Raw genomic sequence first — 17,210 nt, 5'->3', positions numbered from 1 at the left:
TACAGCCCAGAACTTAATAATGGAAAAGATGAATTCAGAGAGGCATGCAGAGAGGGTCTTTCATTTGCCCTGTCGTTCTTCGCTACTGTTCTCTCCTACTTGATCTCTCACTTTACAGCTAAGACATGTTTTTCTCCTGCCGTTTGAAGAGTGCTGAGTAGAGATTGGCTCTTATCTAATATTATTTAGCGTTAACTCCCCTTTTCCACTCAGAATGCAGTGACTGCTTCAGGGTCATGTGCCTGGAAATGAGAACGTGTGCTTCACAAGCACTCAAGTCTCTGAGCTGCTCCCCCAAAGTGTCTTGCTCTTTACTGCAAACAGTTTTTTTCTTTCATTGCAAATAGAGATCTCAGCTGACAAGAGAACCACCTGCATATAAGCATGCAGGTAGCATAGTGATGGTTGCTACACAGTACACATTAGGATTCCAGTCTGAATGATGCAGATGTTTAGGGACTTGCAGTGGCTTTCAGGTGACCCAGAGTTGCTTGAGTGACAAGGAGTTGGGACAGTCCTATGGGGCATTTATTAATATTACGATACTTTGGAAACAAGAGCTAAAAACTTGCTAAGAGCTGACATTTGCAGCTAAAATATGTAATGCCTGAAGAAATGGAAAAGCAAGCCTTATTAATATTGGCTTTTCCAAGCAGTAAACTTGAAATATGATGATAGTCTGTAAAGCCTCTTTCCAATTAAAAAATATGCCCAGTACCATGTCTAAGCAGGGGTCCAGCAGTGAAGGACAGCACATAGAACTAAAGTAATCGGCACAGTGTCAGATGAAAAGGAATCAAGAAAATGCTTGTTGCCATGCTCTTGGCCACAACCCTAACTGAACTATTAAATATTTAATTGTGTCCTGAAGCCTCATTAACTTGGGTTTGGTTGTTAGACCAATGGGAGAAGCAAACTGCAGAATCAAGAAATTTTGACAGAACTGTCATAAACACAGAGGCTTTAAAGCAGACAAACCAATCCCAAGACCTTGTAGTGTGGTCTCAGCTGTTGAGATAGAAGTTATGGATGTGCAGAGAGGAAACAGCCAAATGCACCCCTCACTGTCTCCTGGCTGTTGCTCAATGAGGTAATCACTTGCCTCTTCTCATTCCCAGCACTAAAATCTGTTTGAAAGAGATCAAGGAAATATGAAGACTGCAGATGGTGTCTGGAGATTGTTATATATCATTACACAGGCAAAAACAATGTTAAAAAAACATTAAGGTTGCAAAGTCAAGTGTTCAAAAGGTATAAAATTACAGAGTAATGTTTGTCTACATAGTTGTAATGGGCTTCTCTGTGAACACTCATTATCTTTTTATTATTCATTATAATTATCCCATTACTCATTAACCTTAAATGTGGGATCACATGGAATTTTCCCACTTGTTCTTTTAATTTAATTTATGTGTGAAAAAGGTTTCAGCTTTTTAAAAAAAGAACCTGAAAATGCCATCCTATGGCATATTGACAAATGGATTGTCAGCAAGGTTGAAATCTTTCTATTTATCACAAAGACATGGAGATTCTGGCAGCATTAGATTTTAATTGTCTGTGTGGACCAGTGCTAGAAGGGGCTGGGCTGCTTTGCAGCTGGGTGTAGGTGATTTTTGTTGACAACAGAGGAGTGGTCACCATCAGGAATTTGGGGTTTATGGCCAGGATGCAGACGGCAAGGGCTGTCCTCTTCTTTCCTCATACACATCTCTGCCCGCTTCCATTCTCAACCATTTTGGCTCCTCTCTTGTCCTACCCAGCCCCTCAAATAAATTTGGCTTTTCCTAACTACCTGCTCGCCATCGCTGTTGCTTTTTCGTTCTTAATTTTAGTTGATCCTTAATCTCACGTTCCATTTTGCACAGGTATTTCCAGCTCAGCACTTGATTCTTCTCCACTCTAGACTGTGACACTCACTCACCCGGGGCTCCTTTTACAACACCAGTGCCTTGAGATACTGTCCTCATCTCCCCCTGTAACCTAGGCATATCCCCCTTTGATGCGATGGGCAATACCCCAACAGCACAGCAGTACCATAACTGCAAAACTAATGCGATACCCCACAGTACTACGGGAGCGAGGTGCCAGCATCGCCTGTGACACCTGCCATCCTTGCCTGCTGCTGTGCTGCTCTGCGCAGCTCCGGTTCCTCAGCGCACGCTTCCCCACAGCTCAGGGGGAGGGAGGTGCCGTTCCCTGTCTGTCTGCAGGGGTCTGTGGGAGCTGGGAGGGAAGCAGGTATGGAAACTCCAGGGAGATATTTGCTGTGCGTGCAGGGACTAGGTAATTCCACATTTCTCATGTGGCTGAATCTGGAAGTTTTTCACAAGCAAGGCAAAAGGCACCTCCCTAGCAGAAAGAGTCACCCATTTGGCCAGATTGCACCTTCTTCCACATGGTGTAAGAAACCACGCCTGCCTTTGGGCTCCTTCCAGCCACTATCCACGGTGAAGAAGCTAGGTGAGCTTGGACATTTTTGCCTACATTTAGCACCACTTTATTCAAACACAGGAAAGAAACCTCCTATCTTTCTTGAGGACTGAGAAAAGGACAAAGAGTTTGGCTGAAATTCCTCACCATGAAGTCGAAGGGAGGATGTGATCTACAGCATGGAAATACTCAGCTGAAATGGCAGAGATCTGACAAACCAGTAGTTCACTTAAATGAAGGTCTGATAGCATGGGAAATATGACACACACACACACCACACCCCAGTGACAGAATGCTACTGGCCCTTCTGATAAAACATTCCAGTAAGATGACTAGCACAAAGAAATATCCATTGCTAAAATACAACTCCCATATTAAATGAAATTGAGTTGGCTTTTTTCTCCTACAACCTCTTCACAGTACAGAAACATTTACCTTTGCTTGGTGGGAGTGCACCAAATGGCTGAACTGAAAACGGTCTGCAAGCTGAATTTGTGTCAGTATTTCAGCTGGAAAACTGTACCCAAAGATTAATATTTCATTCCTATTCACTTTTAGTGTTTTCTCCTTGTCATTCTTACCCTGTTGTATGTGAGGTTTGCTTTGGCAAAGACTGGTTTTATGTTTTTAAGCTGGTATATTTTGCTGCCGTAGGATCCTGAAAAGACAAGTGTGTTGATGTCAGGGGTGTGCAACTTACAGTTGCGAGGAGAAGGGAGGCTGTGCGCACCTGCACCTAGCAGAAACTTTTAAAAATCCCTTTATTGAAAAGAAGTCAGTAATAGATGAGATTGATTGGATCCCTTGTAAGACCCAATTCTTCCCCTATGAATGAACTTAATATCCTCACCTTCTACTATGTTTTAAGCTCCTTAACTCTGTCTACAGCCCTGCTGAGGCACCTTGGCTGATGTGAATGTAGATGTTTATGGCACCCAGTGCTTTCTCCTCCCATCTGCCAGGATGGGTTTTCAGGTTACAAAGATTAGCTCAGTGGTATCTTACCACCCCCTCCCTGCCACCCCCCCATGAATATTTTGGTTCTACATTCAATGAACTGCGACATAAGTAAGAAAGTAAGAAAATAACAGTGGAGCCTAAAGCATCTGTGACTGAGAAATCAGGGAGGGGAAAAAAAAAAAAAAAGAAAAGGTTAAGAAAAGGGAAGTACTTGTGCTGGCAAGACAGGGGTTAGGTGAGGACAAGAACGAAAAGGAGACAAAACGGATGAAGGATTACAGAGTAAAAATGATTTGGGAATAGGAAGTTGGGAGAGGTGAATAGGGTAGAACAATAGGGAAGAGCGTTTGCTGAATGTGAATAGAAATCATTATAAAGTTTCCACTGTCTCCTAATAAAAATACAGTAGCCTTGAGTCCCTGTGCTTTATTAAAAACTCCAGCTGGAATATATAAAAGGCGGCAGGCAAATTATTCTCAAAACAGATAACTTTTAGATGAAGGAGAATATAGAGATTTGATGAGATTTTTTTGAAGGCAAAAGATACTTACGAACAAGACTGAAGAAAAGATGCACTGGGGAGGGGAGGAAGGAAAAGAAAAAAAAATTGTAGAGGGAAAATCTGAGCTATAATTAGCATTTGCCTGTTTGCAGGAAATACATGATCTCTTACCCAAAGCATTTCTCTGGTACAGGAAAGTGGCAGCCCTAACTCTGTTTTTGTTAGATGTCAGGTATCACCCTCCCTTTTGTGCTGGAAAGTTGACAAGTATAGGATTGGGAGGTTAAACATTCTACAGTGTGCGCTGTTCAGAATGGGCTTGGTGCTGTTTAATGGACAATGAGCTATACTGCAGCTGACAAAATACAGATTTCCTGAACCAAATGTATTCAGTTCAATACGCTTTCTTTGGTCATGATGGACAGTAATCTGGCGTGACATAAGGTTTGATTTTGCACGGCGGGTTGCATTGGTTCTGTGGTAAATGGAAGCTGTCCATTACAAAAAATGCCATTATTCCTATAAAAGAGTGAGCTGATTTGAAAAAGGGAGAATTGGTTCGAGTCTCCAGCATACCTGCATGAGGAACTTTTTACCCAACTCCCAGTACTGTACTTCTCCATTTGTTATGCATTTTCTCCCTATCTGGGTGAAGCAGAATTCAAGAGCCAGAAATTCCCCCTCTGTTGGGAATCGTTACGCACAGTCTTTTGATTCCATATTTAGTGGACACTTATAATTTTTCTTGTAATGTCATGGGGAAGCTTTACATGTTGATAAGAAGGCACTAGAGGTCCTAGTGAGTGTTTTTATGTGCTTTCCACTTCACTTCCCGATTGTGTTTAGGTGGGAAGAAGAATAGCATTTTGTTGTGGCTGAAGATTACAGTTTCTCATAACCTGTGTTTTTTTCTTTATTTATAAAATACTTTGGACTGAATAGGCTCTGAATTACTGTAGGGCTTGCTGGGACAAGCTAAAGTCCAGTTTGCTTTTTCCAGTAATGTATTTCAATTAAAAACAAACAACTGATGAACACATTCCCCATGAGACTGCTTTAAATAGTGGTATTTCATCTGTATAATTCCTAAACAATATTTCCCTACATGTGTAGAGAAAAAAGAGAATTATTGCCTAAGGTATTTTTGAAAACATGGTAGTGACTTCTATTGAGACTTTGATTTTTCCTTTTTCAGGGGGACCAAGTAGGGAAATTTTTATTACAGTCAGGTCAAGGCACAATTTGTATGAAAAAATCAAAATTTGAACTAATCTGAAAAAAAGGTCGAGATTTCATCAAGCCCATAAAATTTGCAATAGTCATAATGAAAAATTATTTTTAGAAACACTTTTGAATGAAGTTTTGGGCTAAATTGCAAGGGTAATGCCATATATGTACTGCTCTTTTAGAAGGGGGTCTATTAGCAGATGAAATAGAAAGTATTAGCAAAGGCTCCTTCAGGCCTTATTTACAGCCAGCATTAGATGGAGAGTTATTTAGTGGGCAAATAAGCCTGCCAGATATGAAAAAGACAAGAAGAAATGTGTCTTGGCATGCTGGGGAGGATAAGTATGGAGAAAGCAGAAAGTATTATATCTGATACTGATGGAATGTAGCCTGAGATGACCCTTCTATTCTTGCCTATTGTTAACTTTTTCCCATGCAAAAAAATGCCACAGCCTGTGAGTTCTCTAACAGCAGCTGTCTAGATGGTGGAAGAACAAGCTGTTTACATACATTATTACAGATTTCTGATGATGTGTTGTTTTGGTGCCCTCCCAAAATCAAGGTTCCCCTGTGGTACTGTAAAAACATAAGAGATTGTTCTCGCCACAAAGAGCTTCCAGTTGAAGCTCATGAGACACAGCCAGAAGGGAGGGAGAAGGAGAAGTAGTTTGTCCAAGGTCATGACCGTAGGTCAGGGGCAGGACCAGCAGGAAGACAGGACCCAGAGCCCTAGTCTTTTCTGGGTTTACGTAAGTAGGGGCATTTACCCACGTAATTGCTTCTGGGCAAGAATGCCCACACGAGGCGTTACATGCGTATAACTCTAGCTGTCAAGGATGCTGGTGCAATTACACTAGTAAACTTTCCCAGGCAGATGAGCCCCCACTCCAGGGCTTTAACTGCGATAGCCCCATTGCAAGGAAACCTTCTGCCAAGGAATGTTGTTGGAAATTTAGCAAGAGGAAGGAAAGAAAAAACAAAACAAAACAGCCCTCACTTCAATTAGAGGAAAAGATAATTCCTTTCAAGTTGAGAGGCTCAGCTCCTGCTGGCCTTTGTTCTTAAGCTTACCCTCTCTGTAATTTCATAGAGCAACTTGAATAATGCCAGTTTGTTCTGTGATTACCCTCAGCTGGAGCACAAAATTAATATCTCACTAAGTAATTCAGTACATGATGGGTGAACATTTAGTTAAACATGCCCTAAAAAGCTAGGATTTTCTGTGCTCACTGGAACTCTCTCAGTGACAATTAATTGCCTGTGTTCGTATGTGTTTATGAGCCTCAGTAAACAGACAGCATATTTACATCTCCCCATTACCTTCAGAAATAAACTTCCTTAAGAAAAAAATCCCATGTTCCCTGATTACAATCTGATATTAAGTAAACAGAGGGGTGGGGAAAATGACTAGTAAGCAGAACTTTGGAGGGAGGAAGGTGGGAAGTGGAGAATTTTCTCCCACTGAAATTGTACCACGTCTAATGCTGGTAGCATTAAGTTACTACACTGTGAGAGAGAAATGGCCTTGGTTAGTCCTCTTACTGTTTGTGGGTTTGTTTGCCCTTTTTATCCTAAAAGCTTACACTCAAGACCAGATGCAATATTTACTAATTTGTGATGTGGAGTTGCTATAGAAAATACCACCTTCGAAAGGCATGTCTTCCGACCTGTGTACAGCCCGGGGGTTTTCTGAAAGCCCTAAGTGACTGATCTGTGATCCTGTTTGAGGGTACGGCAGTGATATGCTACAGCCAATGTTCCTCACCCGTTTCTTCATGTTGCACTTCTCCGCCATTGTACCGCTTTCTCTCCCCATTAATCTTCTCCGGAACTGGAAGGAAGTACCAGTTCTTCTCACCATCAGTTATATTTGTTTGCCCTTTACCATGCAGTGAGGGTATGTGAGGAGAGAGGAACCCACTGTTCTTTGTGACAACTGGAGTGTTGCCATTGACTGGTCATGTTACTTAATTCTCTTCCACATCGCAGAATGAATTAACACTTGTTAAAGTGTTCTGAGATGTGTAGGAAACAGACTGCAGAGAAAAGAGTAAGATAATACTATTTACTTTGGTTGTATCCATTAACATATGCAGAAAGATATGCTTTAACGTGTATCTTTGGGCTATCTGTGCAACTGGCTGCTAGTTTCATTTGCCTGTGCAGGTAAGAGATTATACGAGATGGAAAACGCAAACAATTTGGTATCAGTGAATGTTCACTGTTGTTCACTTTTCCCCAAAATTTTTCAGTCTGCTGCTCTCTGAAGATTTCATTTAGGATTGGTCCTTTACATAAAAGTAGACCAATGGGAATACCTGAGCCATAGTATTAAGACAGAAGATAATAAAGTGAAAAATAATGAAATTGAATAATAGATGGATGGCAAGCCTTTGCTGTTGTCCGAAATCTCATACATTAACTCTTTCAGATATACTCTAGGCCAGATGCAGCTCTGCCTAATTATAGACTTCATGGTGCTGTGATGGTTAGTGCTGAAGAGCAGAGAGCAAACCTTCTTGATTTTTCATGCAGGTGGGAGAGCTGTGTGGGTGTGGGGAAAGCCACTCTCGGTGGTGTTTGGTCTCTCGTGAGAGGGAGGACATCTGAAAATGGGGGTGTCCCCCACCTCAGAGAGGTTTTGTCCATCCCAGGCACTTAATGCTGTTGTCACTGAGCTACGTGTTTTGTTCCTCAGTGTTTTTTTTCCCACCTCCTCCACAGTTATCACATGCTTTACTGTTGGTTGCATCAGGATATAGTGCTTGTTAGAAATTCAGTTAGATATCCTTAGGCAAATGAGCTTGATAAATGAACTATTAAATAGCAAGGCTTTGTGTTCATCAATATAGTTTTAAGGTGCCTGGACTGAAGGAGCTGACAGATCTAGAAATAAAATCAGTATTCTTCTTGTAATCCATTGTAAACAAGCTGTCAAGCATCGCTACGGTCTCCTTTGAAATAGCTTTAATGAGTAAATAGAGAGAATAAAAGCAGAAAGACAGTGTCAAAATGTAAGCCCAAGATAATTGTTGTTTTCTTTTTTTCTTTAACTTATTGTTTTGCTTTAGGTGGTTGGTAGCTGTATTTCTGTCGCTCGGCAAGCAAATTTTCCCTAGTCCTGACTTAGACAATTTTGACATAATTTTGTTAAAAAGTTAATACTTCTAGAATATGTATTACTACTTTTCAAGAGCAAGGAGCTAGAAAATGTTTGAATTGCTCCCTGATTCTGAACTCTGCTACCTGTGACTTTAGAAGGTTTTCATAGAATTGGTAAAAAGCTTGTTTAGGAAAAAAAACCCCGTGTAAGTAGGACTGTATTTTAAACAAATAAGAGCCCCAGAATTACATTCTTCTACTAGGGGTCTGCTTTTTTCTTTTAACTTAGTTTTTGTGAATGAAGAGATCTGCATTTTGTGAAAGGTAAAAATACATCCAAACATATGTAATTTCTGTACTTGAGGCTGCCAGGAGAAGCATTCTTTTTTTTTTTTTTTTTTTTTTTGTTCCTGTCAGTTAACTCCAGTTTCTTACTCAGGGCTTTGATTGTTGCCGAGTTAATATCCTTTGGCGCCTGCCTTTGAATGTATTTGGCTGTCTGGTTTACAGTTGATCTATTCTCATTTATTTCATTTAATTTCCAAATTTGCCATTGAAGAGATCCTTATTGCTTGTCTGTCTTGTGGATCTTCCCCCAGGTTGGTGACACCAGTGGCAGCAGTGACTTTGCAGGTGCCCTGGGACATGGCTTGCTTGCCAGATTCCCATGAGTGGGCCTGGCTTGGGCTTGATAATGAGCCTCCAATAGGAGGGAAGAAAGTTGTGAAGTTTGCTTGCTGTTGCTCACTGGGATCGAACAGCTTGTCTTTTCTTTTGAGGAACATTTATACTTAACACTCGGTAGGCAAACTGCTATTTCAGTTTGCAAGTGGATTCGGTTATTCAAATGCACAGGCCAGAAAATGAAGGGGATTCTATTTAAACAGTGTGCTCCCGAGTCACAGATGATCTTTTTGATGTCTGTATTTTGCAAATGGAAATTTTCCATTTTCCAGTGCTAGCATTTGTTCAGAGGCTGTGTGCTATCTAAATCTGCTTTTGTGGCTGTTCATTTGCATTTTTGCTATGCTATATTGCCTCCCGTCTTCTCCCCTTGGCCCCCCACTCTTTCATATTGAATTCCTGTTTTTGCTGCCTCCAAGTCCATCTTGCATCTGTGAAGGCTCAATCATGCAAGGTGCTGAGCACTTGGAACGAACGGCAGAGACTGCTCAGCACCTTGTCAGGATTAGAGGTGAAAAGGGAGATCCAAACTATCTGCATATTTAGGACTTTTGCTGGGAGAAAGCAGGAGGAAGGTGGAGCTGTTACCCACTCAGGTAACACTCTGGCTTCTCCTGCAGCTCCTGACCTTTTCCTAGTTGCGAGAATTACTGGTGCAACTGGCCAGTGCAGCTGACGTGGGGGTGTGTGGTAACGTTGTGTTGAAATTTTATGCTGATGCAAAATACTCACAGTAGTCAGGTGATGTAGCCAAAATGGTCCTTCCTGGACTTCACATGATGGCCAGAGCAAACCTTGCATGTTCAGATACATTTCTTGGTCAGAATGTGCGGTTTTCAACTTCCTTAGTATTTATTTTTCATTTCACCCTGTACACATAGGTTCTTTCTTCCCCTAAATCTGGTTACATCCACTTCTACATGCAAACTGCTTAGCAAGAGAAACTGCGTTAATATCCTGCGGGAAAAGTGAGAAGGTGGGGAGAGAAGCACAACAACTTAATTCTGGCAGCTGAAAGAACAATCTGAATTTGTTGGGCTCAAAGTATCATGTACCATCAAGTAATCACTGTTCACTTCTGCAGATATCAACCCTCAGTCTATTTCACCCTCAGGGAAAGGAGGGTGGGGAGAAAAAAAGAGTGTAAGCAAGCAAGAGTATCACTGGAGTAGCACACGCTACCATGAGAAGCAGTGTGTTTAAAAGCTGAGCAGCAATATAAACCATAGGGCTAGGAGCTGGGAATTGCAGCTTCTCCTCCCAATTCCACTCTTTTCTTTGCTGACCCTCTGCTCTGAGCTTCTGAGGGACCACGCGATCCTGGCCAGCTTGGACTTCAGTAGGAACTGAAAATACTCAATAGTGTACCCAGCCGGGCCTTTCTTCTGAATCTATTTTGGCAGGTTTGGAAGCTGGGGTGGTGGCAGCGCACCATGGTGCTCCTCTGGATGGGCAGGAGCGCCCGGGTCATGCCTGTGCAGTGCTCGGGGAGCACAGCACTAATTTTGCAAGTTTTTTGCCTGAAAGAGGAGGCAAATACCTGCGTAAGCATGGCATGTTCTTCCAATGGTATGGCATAGGGCTGGCACCTAAATACCAATAAATAATGAGTAATGCCTGGTGATGAAAGCACGGCGTATCCGTGTAGTATAGGCAGAGGCACAGGCTGTATTTTGAGCTTCCCGCACTGCCCACTTCTTCCAGCTGCCTGCTTTTGCTCGGGAGCTAACTGGCTATGGGGCAGCTATAGGAATCCATAACAACCCCCTCTGCTTACGAGCACAGCAAACTGCCAGAACCAGGCGTGATATTTCCATGTTCCTGTCATGTGCAAGCACGTGCCCACAAACCAAAACACAGCTGGCCAGTCTAATTTTAGCTCTACCAGCCTTGAGAAGTGTCCCTTTAAAGAAACTCTTTTTATAATTCTTTTTCTTTTTCTGAAGCAATTTGGTTGATAATACAGCAGCTGACAATCCTGCTGCAATACTACTGATGATTTAAATAAAAACAAAAAGAAACTGCTGCCCCACATTTCCTCCCCCCCCTAAATTTATAAATAGGCAAAGCCACTGTAGAAAGGCCCAGGAATCTGACGACACGTTAAAGGAGTAAGTGCTCGCAAAAAAACCCCCACAAAACCAAAAAACCAAAAAAAAACAAAGAAAGGAGAAACGCTGGGATTTGTGTACGAGAGGAAACAATTCGCTCTTCACACACTTTCTTACTGATGATTTATAGCCCGTGGTCTTCCCTCGGTTCTTCGGGAGGACGGATGCTCGGGACGGCAGTGCTGCTGACACAGGTCCAGCGCGGCAGGGCTTGCGGCAGGTGTGCGGTGCCGCACCTGGCCCGCACCTGGCCCCGGGCGGCGGCGGGCTGCCCGCGGGGGGGCGGCGAGCGGGGGGCTTGGTGGCACTGGTGTGGCACTGGTGTGGCACTGCGGCGTTCCCGCACGCCCGGCTGACGGCACCCCTAAGTCAGGCCGGGCGCGTTTCCTTTTTACCCTCTTCCTCCATTTTGTTCCAACTTTAAATAAACCAAGTCTTATATAAGCGGTCTAACAAAGTGTGTATTTAATATGTCTGGCCGCGGGTCGCCTCCGCGCCAAGTGCCGGGTGACGGTGCGGAGTAGTTTTCGCGGGGTAGGGGGTGGTGGTGGGGAGCTGCCGGCTTCCCTGCTCGGCGGCCGGGCTCCGTGACCTTCCGCTTTTTTCTTGAGGGGGGGGAGGAAAAGAAAAAAAAAAAAAAAAAAAAAAAAGCTGCGTTGTGGGGCTTCGGGCTTCTCCCTCCCCCCGCCGCCCCCCCGCGCGAGGGTTTCCCGGGTCCCACGGCCGCTCCGGGCGCTCCCGCCCCGCCGGGGCCGCGGGCAGCGGGGGCCGCGCCGGGGCGCGAGGAGCCGCGGGCGCGGCGGCGGGGGCGGGCGGGGGCGCGAGGCGGCCGCGCGGCCTGCGCCGACCTCCCGGGGGAGCGGCGCGCCGAGGTCCCTCCCACCGGCGGCGCGGCGCGGAGGGGGTTTGAATGAAAGACAGGACGAGCCCTGAGCACCATGTCACTCCGTGAGGGAGGCAGCGGCAACTAGGCTGGGGAAGGCTCTTCCCCCCCCCCCCCCCCTTTTTTTTCTTTCTTTTCTTTTCCTTCTTTTCTTTATTTTCCCTTTTTTTTCTTTTTTTTCTTTTTTTTTTTTTTTTTTTTCGTTCGAAGGGGGGTGGGTGGGGAGCGAGAGGGGAGGGCTCGAGAGCGGGGCGAGCCGAAGAGAGGACGAGGAGAGCGAGCGGGCGGGCGGCTCTGCGGCGGTTTGGAGTTGCGCTGCCTGCCCGGCTCCTCTCGCAGGACGGTCCCTCCCGAGCGGGCGGCGGGCAGCGCCGGGGGCACGCTGCTGCGAGCGGGGGCGGCGGGCTGCTCCGCCGCGGGCAGCCGGGCAGGGGGCTTCCACCCAGCCAGCCGGGCAGGCGGGCGGCCCCGCGCGCACCCCCGCACCCCCCTCACACACACATATATATGTGCGTGCGGGCGCGTTTTTGGCTGCGCTGGAATTAGCGCGCGGTAGACGGCGAGGAAGTCTCGGCAGCCTCCTCCGTCGCCCGGCGCTGTCAGGAATAGCGGCGTGAGAGGAAGAAAGGCCCTGGGGCACTACACCCTGCCAACGAGTTCCCTGCACCAGCCAGAAGGACTCCAGCTACATGGGCAAACGCCTGGACCAGCAGCCAATGTACCCCCAGTACACCTACTACTACCCCCACTACCTGCAAACCAAGGTAGGGCACGGCGCGGAGCGGCGCGGCGCGCTGCCGGCTCGCCTCGGCTTTCGGCGGGGTTTTTCCGTCGCTTCCTCGGGTTCGGTGTCGCGCAGAGCCGAGCTGGTAGGCAGTAAGCAGGCGTGAGAGAGCCAGGAAGGGTACTGTCTGCCCTCCATTTCTTTAATTTGAATTTTTTTGTTTTTTTATCCTTCTCCCCCCCGCACGGGTTGCTGGTGTCGGCTAATTCCTTTTATTGTTTGGGGAGACCGGTGTGGTTAACGCTATCGCGACACCGGGCAGGTAACGTGTTTATTATGGCACGGGATAAAGACTGCTCTGGACAGCATCACGCACGCAACGCTGTTTTGTTGGCTCTTCCAGTGATCTCGACAGTTTATTCGGAGCTCAAAGGCATTTTGCTGTTACAAAAGCTGTCTGTGGCGACTCAAACTTTTAATCAGCTGAGGAGGAGATGCTGTGCAGCTCAGAGGAGAGCTCGGAGCTAACTGGCTGTGGATCTGGTGGAGTTTGGTTCAGTGCCTTGCACTGCTTTCAGTATTTCATTAAATATTGAGAATGGTACGGCTGTACTCTGTTGCATTTAGGAGGTCTGGAAATAGACGGTAGCTACTTTTGGAGAGCGTATCCAAGCATGGGCTGTTCCTTTTTCTTTCTGCTTAATAATTCTTAAAATGCCAGCAGACTGGAAAGGAGGCCTGCATCCCATAAAGAGGCTGAGGGAAGGCGATGCTACCTGGCCATGAGTTAGTTAATTAAAGCTTTATTTTTCTAATGCCATTGTATAATAGTCTGGTCTGTGAAAAGATTTCCTGTGTGACCAAGGGACAGTAACAAAAGAAAAAACGCTAAACCGAAAGTTTGCAAACCCTATTAGGACACTGTATTAAAAAAACCCAAAACAAACAAAACCCAAAACTGTTCTGAAGTGTGACCTCACAGCCACAGATTAACAGTTTCAGTCAATAAGCAAACATCCTTTTTTTTCTTTTTTTTTTTTTTTTTTGGTGTGTGTGGGGGGGAGGCAGGGTGCACACGTGTGTATGGCACTGCATACACATACATCATGCTTCTGTGGCAGATTTAACACACGGGACATTTGACATGTGGGTCTGTGTGTGGTGAAGTGTCACAGAGGAGGCTTGACTTCTCCAGACTTTTGGTTTGAAGCACGTTGATCTGGCTGCAGATCTGAAAGGATAAGTTATATTTCCTTGTTAATAAAAATTACTTTCCCGTTAACGTTTATAGCCGGAGTACTGCATTATATAAATTAACTAATTGTAAGATCTGTGATTGAGGCTGGTTGGAGTTGCGATGGCACCAGAACCACTCAATATGATTACAGCCTTGTAATTCAGGAAAGGGTTACTTCTCGCTTTCTTGCTCTACAGTTTCACGGTACCGTGCAGAATTTTTGGTATAAAATTTAACCTTTTTAAATTTTGTATTTTGGAGTAATTTTTATCGGTTCTTTTTCTTTTTTTCTTCCTTTCAAGGTCGATCCAAATTGCGTTTTACCTCTGTGACCATTTAGTGTGTATTGTTGCTGTTGCAGCAGCAGCCCGTCACTAGCTTGACTGCAATATTGCCTATAGCTTTAACTGTTTGGAGGATTGGGGGGACGCAGACTGATGCTATTCCTCAAAACCTGGCAAGCCAAGGACATGAAACAATTGATGGTGTTTTTTTGAAAGAACAATAGCCTCGAGTATTGGAGGAGAAATATTGGACATTCCATGCCTTTTACTCACGTAGCTTACATTTTGCTAGTCTTTTTTTTTTTTTTCCCTTTTCGCTTTTTTTTTAAACTTTGTAATATAAGCTTTTTGAGAAAATTAACCTTGTATTTGAGCTTAAAATAGTAACAATATATTTTCTGTACCTTGGCTTTTTTTAACCTGATGCTTTAAAAATAAATTAAATGTGTTTTTATAGCCAGTACATAAAATTATCAACCCTGTGAAAAGTCACGTGCATCTGTCTTTGCACACATGCGCTATTACTGTAAAGACAGGTAAAAATTTAAAATCGGTAATACATTTTGTATGACATTCATTTTCTTATTTTCCTTGCTCCACAGTTAAGTGCGTACATACAACCTAAATAATGAACACATACACACACAGATATATACATACATCCCCAAGTATTTCTCTTCTATAGACCTGAAGAGTTTAGAGTAGTGCAGACAGGCAGCATCTGGATTTTGTTACCTTAAAGCTAGCCATCAGCTTCTGGGACATTTTAAAGCAGTTACATCCATTGTCTGTCTAAAGCTAATAGTCGGGTAATCAAATAACATTGTGGTGGGGAGCTGTATCTTTTATCATGCCTATTGGAACAGCAAAAATTAATAACTCCCTGTATGATTCCAGCCATCCTGTGAACTTCAGCTTTTTATTTTCCAAAAACTGCTCTTTGTGCCGAGCATGGTAGGATTCAGCTGTACAGAAAGAATGTGTTTTTATGCTTATAGTCATGCACGCTGAGGGGTGTGTGTGCATTCATTTGTAATTAAGAAAGAAGTTCTAGGCTTTCTTACAGCATTTGTGTACAGCTTGTGAAATGCAGAATGGCAGCATCTTCAATGGGCAAAGTTTGGAAGTTCATGTTCCCCAGCGTATTTGAGGGAAGCACTGCTTTTGCTTCGCTTGTTTGGTGAAGTTGTCTCGGTTCTTCTTTGAGAAGTACCGCCTAACTGTACATCATGTCCTTCTCATGGGGGAGCACGGAGCTGCGCAAGATCTCAATCTACAGTCTGTGTTTGTGTCTTCTAACGTAGCTAGCACGTTGTTGTGCAGAAACGGTGTAAATGAATAGCTATAGGGGTAATGGGATTATAAATAGAAAAAATGGATTCCATATGTTTGTCTGATTGCTTTAAGTTTTTAGTGTTTCGTGGCCTTTTCTGCACGATGAAGCACACGCTGTTATTATTCAATTTACTTGTGCTCCTTCATTATCAGATGCCACCACTGAAGCTAAAACTGTAATTGCATGTTTAGACAAACCCGTTGTCATCCAGAAATTAAAAGGGGGGGGTGTGGGAAGGTCATTTTTTAGGAGGCAATTGGAAGGAATTTAATATGTCTCTTAAGGACAAGCACTGAGTCTGAGGAAAGACGTAACCTTATTTTTCTCATTTTGGCATGACGCTGTCTGACAACTGCAGTTTGAAAGTACAGTGTTGCAACTTCCTTAGGCATGTCCTGAGAGCAGGGTCCAGTTGTCCTAGGAGTTTTTTTCAAATAAACATTTTTGGTTACTCTTGTAAGTGAAGGATAGTCTTGTGTTCTTGCTGCAAAGAATAGTGCACAGAGGTGGTTCAGCTCATATATATCTGATGAGAATCTATAGTAGTTTTTTATTTGGAGATGTGAAGTGATTTTCCTTAGTTGAATCCTTGCTGATGGTGTAACTATGTAAACAACTGGATTGTTGTAAATTGTCACAGATGAAACGATAATGATGCCAAATTTTGCATTGTGGTTCTTACATTTCTCTCTTTAGTTTCTTGGTTGCCAAAGCAAATTCTTTTCTCTTTGCCATTTTGCACAGAGGAAGGCAAAACTAAGCACCACAAAATACTGTGTAATGATAAGCAAAAGGAGGAAAAAGTATTAACTACTTGAATATATTTAAAGGAATCTCTTTAGTAGATGCTGTGTTTTATCTTTGTCCTCTGCAGCTTACAATTAGACCTAGCGCTGGGGTAAGCTTCCTCTGCAAACAGTTTGCTGAAAAAACCTGAATCACTTGGGTAGAAAGGACAAGGTGCCACAGTTACCTGCCAACAGGAATTGTGTGGTTTATGGTCGCCGTACCTGCGTTTGGAGTAGAAATATGCCACTTCAGCAGCTATTGCCGTGTGATTTGCTTTCATGCATTCTCCAGATATTTCCTACTTATTAGTCATGGTTCGGGTTTGGTAGTTTTAACTCTCATGGTGTTGACTCTGCTACCCCATCAGAAGGCTGAAATACTGCAAATGGAGAGGCAGTGTTTACTGTACCCACAATACCTCTTCATCTCTGTGTGCCTGATGCACGTGTGAGCACACGCAAAAGGAAGAAGTGTGATTTCCCAACACCTATGTGAACAAAATCCTGTCTCTGTGGATGTGAGAAATGTGTAGACTGGCCCGCAGGCAAGAGTGGCTTAATAAGCATGTCTGTGAAGTGACAGATAGGTGCCCCAGCTGAGGAAAAAAACAATTTGGAAATTCAAACAGGTGTACTCAGAAGAGTTTTAGCTTGATGAAGTAATTTTGTAGGTACATGTTTGGGTGAGTGTGTGTGTTTTGTTATGATTTCTTTTTGCCGTTTTTACGGCATCCTTTGGCACGAAGGAATTGGGGACCTCTTTCAGTTGCGTGCCACGAGCGTGCCTGCCTCCTTGCTTCATCAGCCTCTTTTAGAAAGCATATTTTTGGAGTCTGCACGAAGCTCTTGCCTCTCTTCACCTTGTACCTACCAATCCCATGCTCTTTTGTCACTCAGGTTTCTGTTTAGCAAGTTTACGGCATTCCCCACTTTTGGCCATCT

The 17,210-nt window shown here is 44.0% G+C and overlaps 1 protein-coding gene across 9 annotated transcripts in view; it reads left to right on the top strand.

Annotated features, from left to right (window-relative positions):
• Positions 1–17,210, top strand: part of RBMS3 (RNA binding motif single stranded interacting protein 3) — a 718,180-nt gene that overhangs the window by 255,257 nt on the left and 445,713 nt on the right. Inside the window, exon 1 of one of the 9 annotated variants that reach the window (XM_037383223.1) lies at positions 12,136–12,663. The exons of 7 other annotated variants lie outside the window; for them this stretch is intronic. In XM_037383223.1, the coding sequence (XP_037239120.1) occupies positions 12,589–12,663 (75 nt within the window). In that variant the 5' untranslated portion in view covers positions 12,136–12,588. Of the gene's footprint in view, positions 1–12,135; positions 12,664–17,210 lie in introns of those variants that run through there. One more of the 9 variants, XM_037383222.1, reaches the window with a different exon arrangement.

The sequence above is a fragment of the Falco rusticolus genome, chromosome 4 (assembly GCF_015220075.1).
Source record: "Falco rusticolus isolate bFalRus1 chromosome 4, bFalRus1.pri, whole genome shotgun sequence".
Classification (NCBI taxonomy): domain Eukaryota; kingdom Metazoa; phylum Chordata; class Aves; order Falconiformes; family Falconidae; genus Falco; species Falco rusticolus.
The sequence above is the reverse complement of the archived record's forward strand: the minus strand, read 5'-3'. Positions and strand labels throughout refer to the sequence as shown.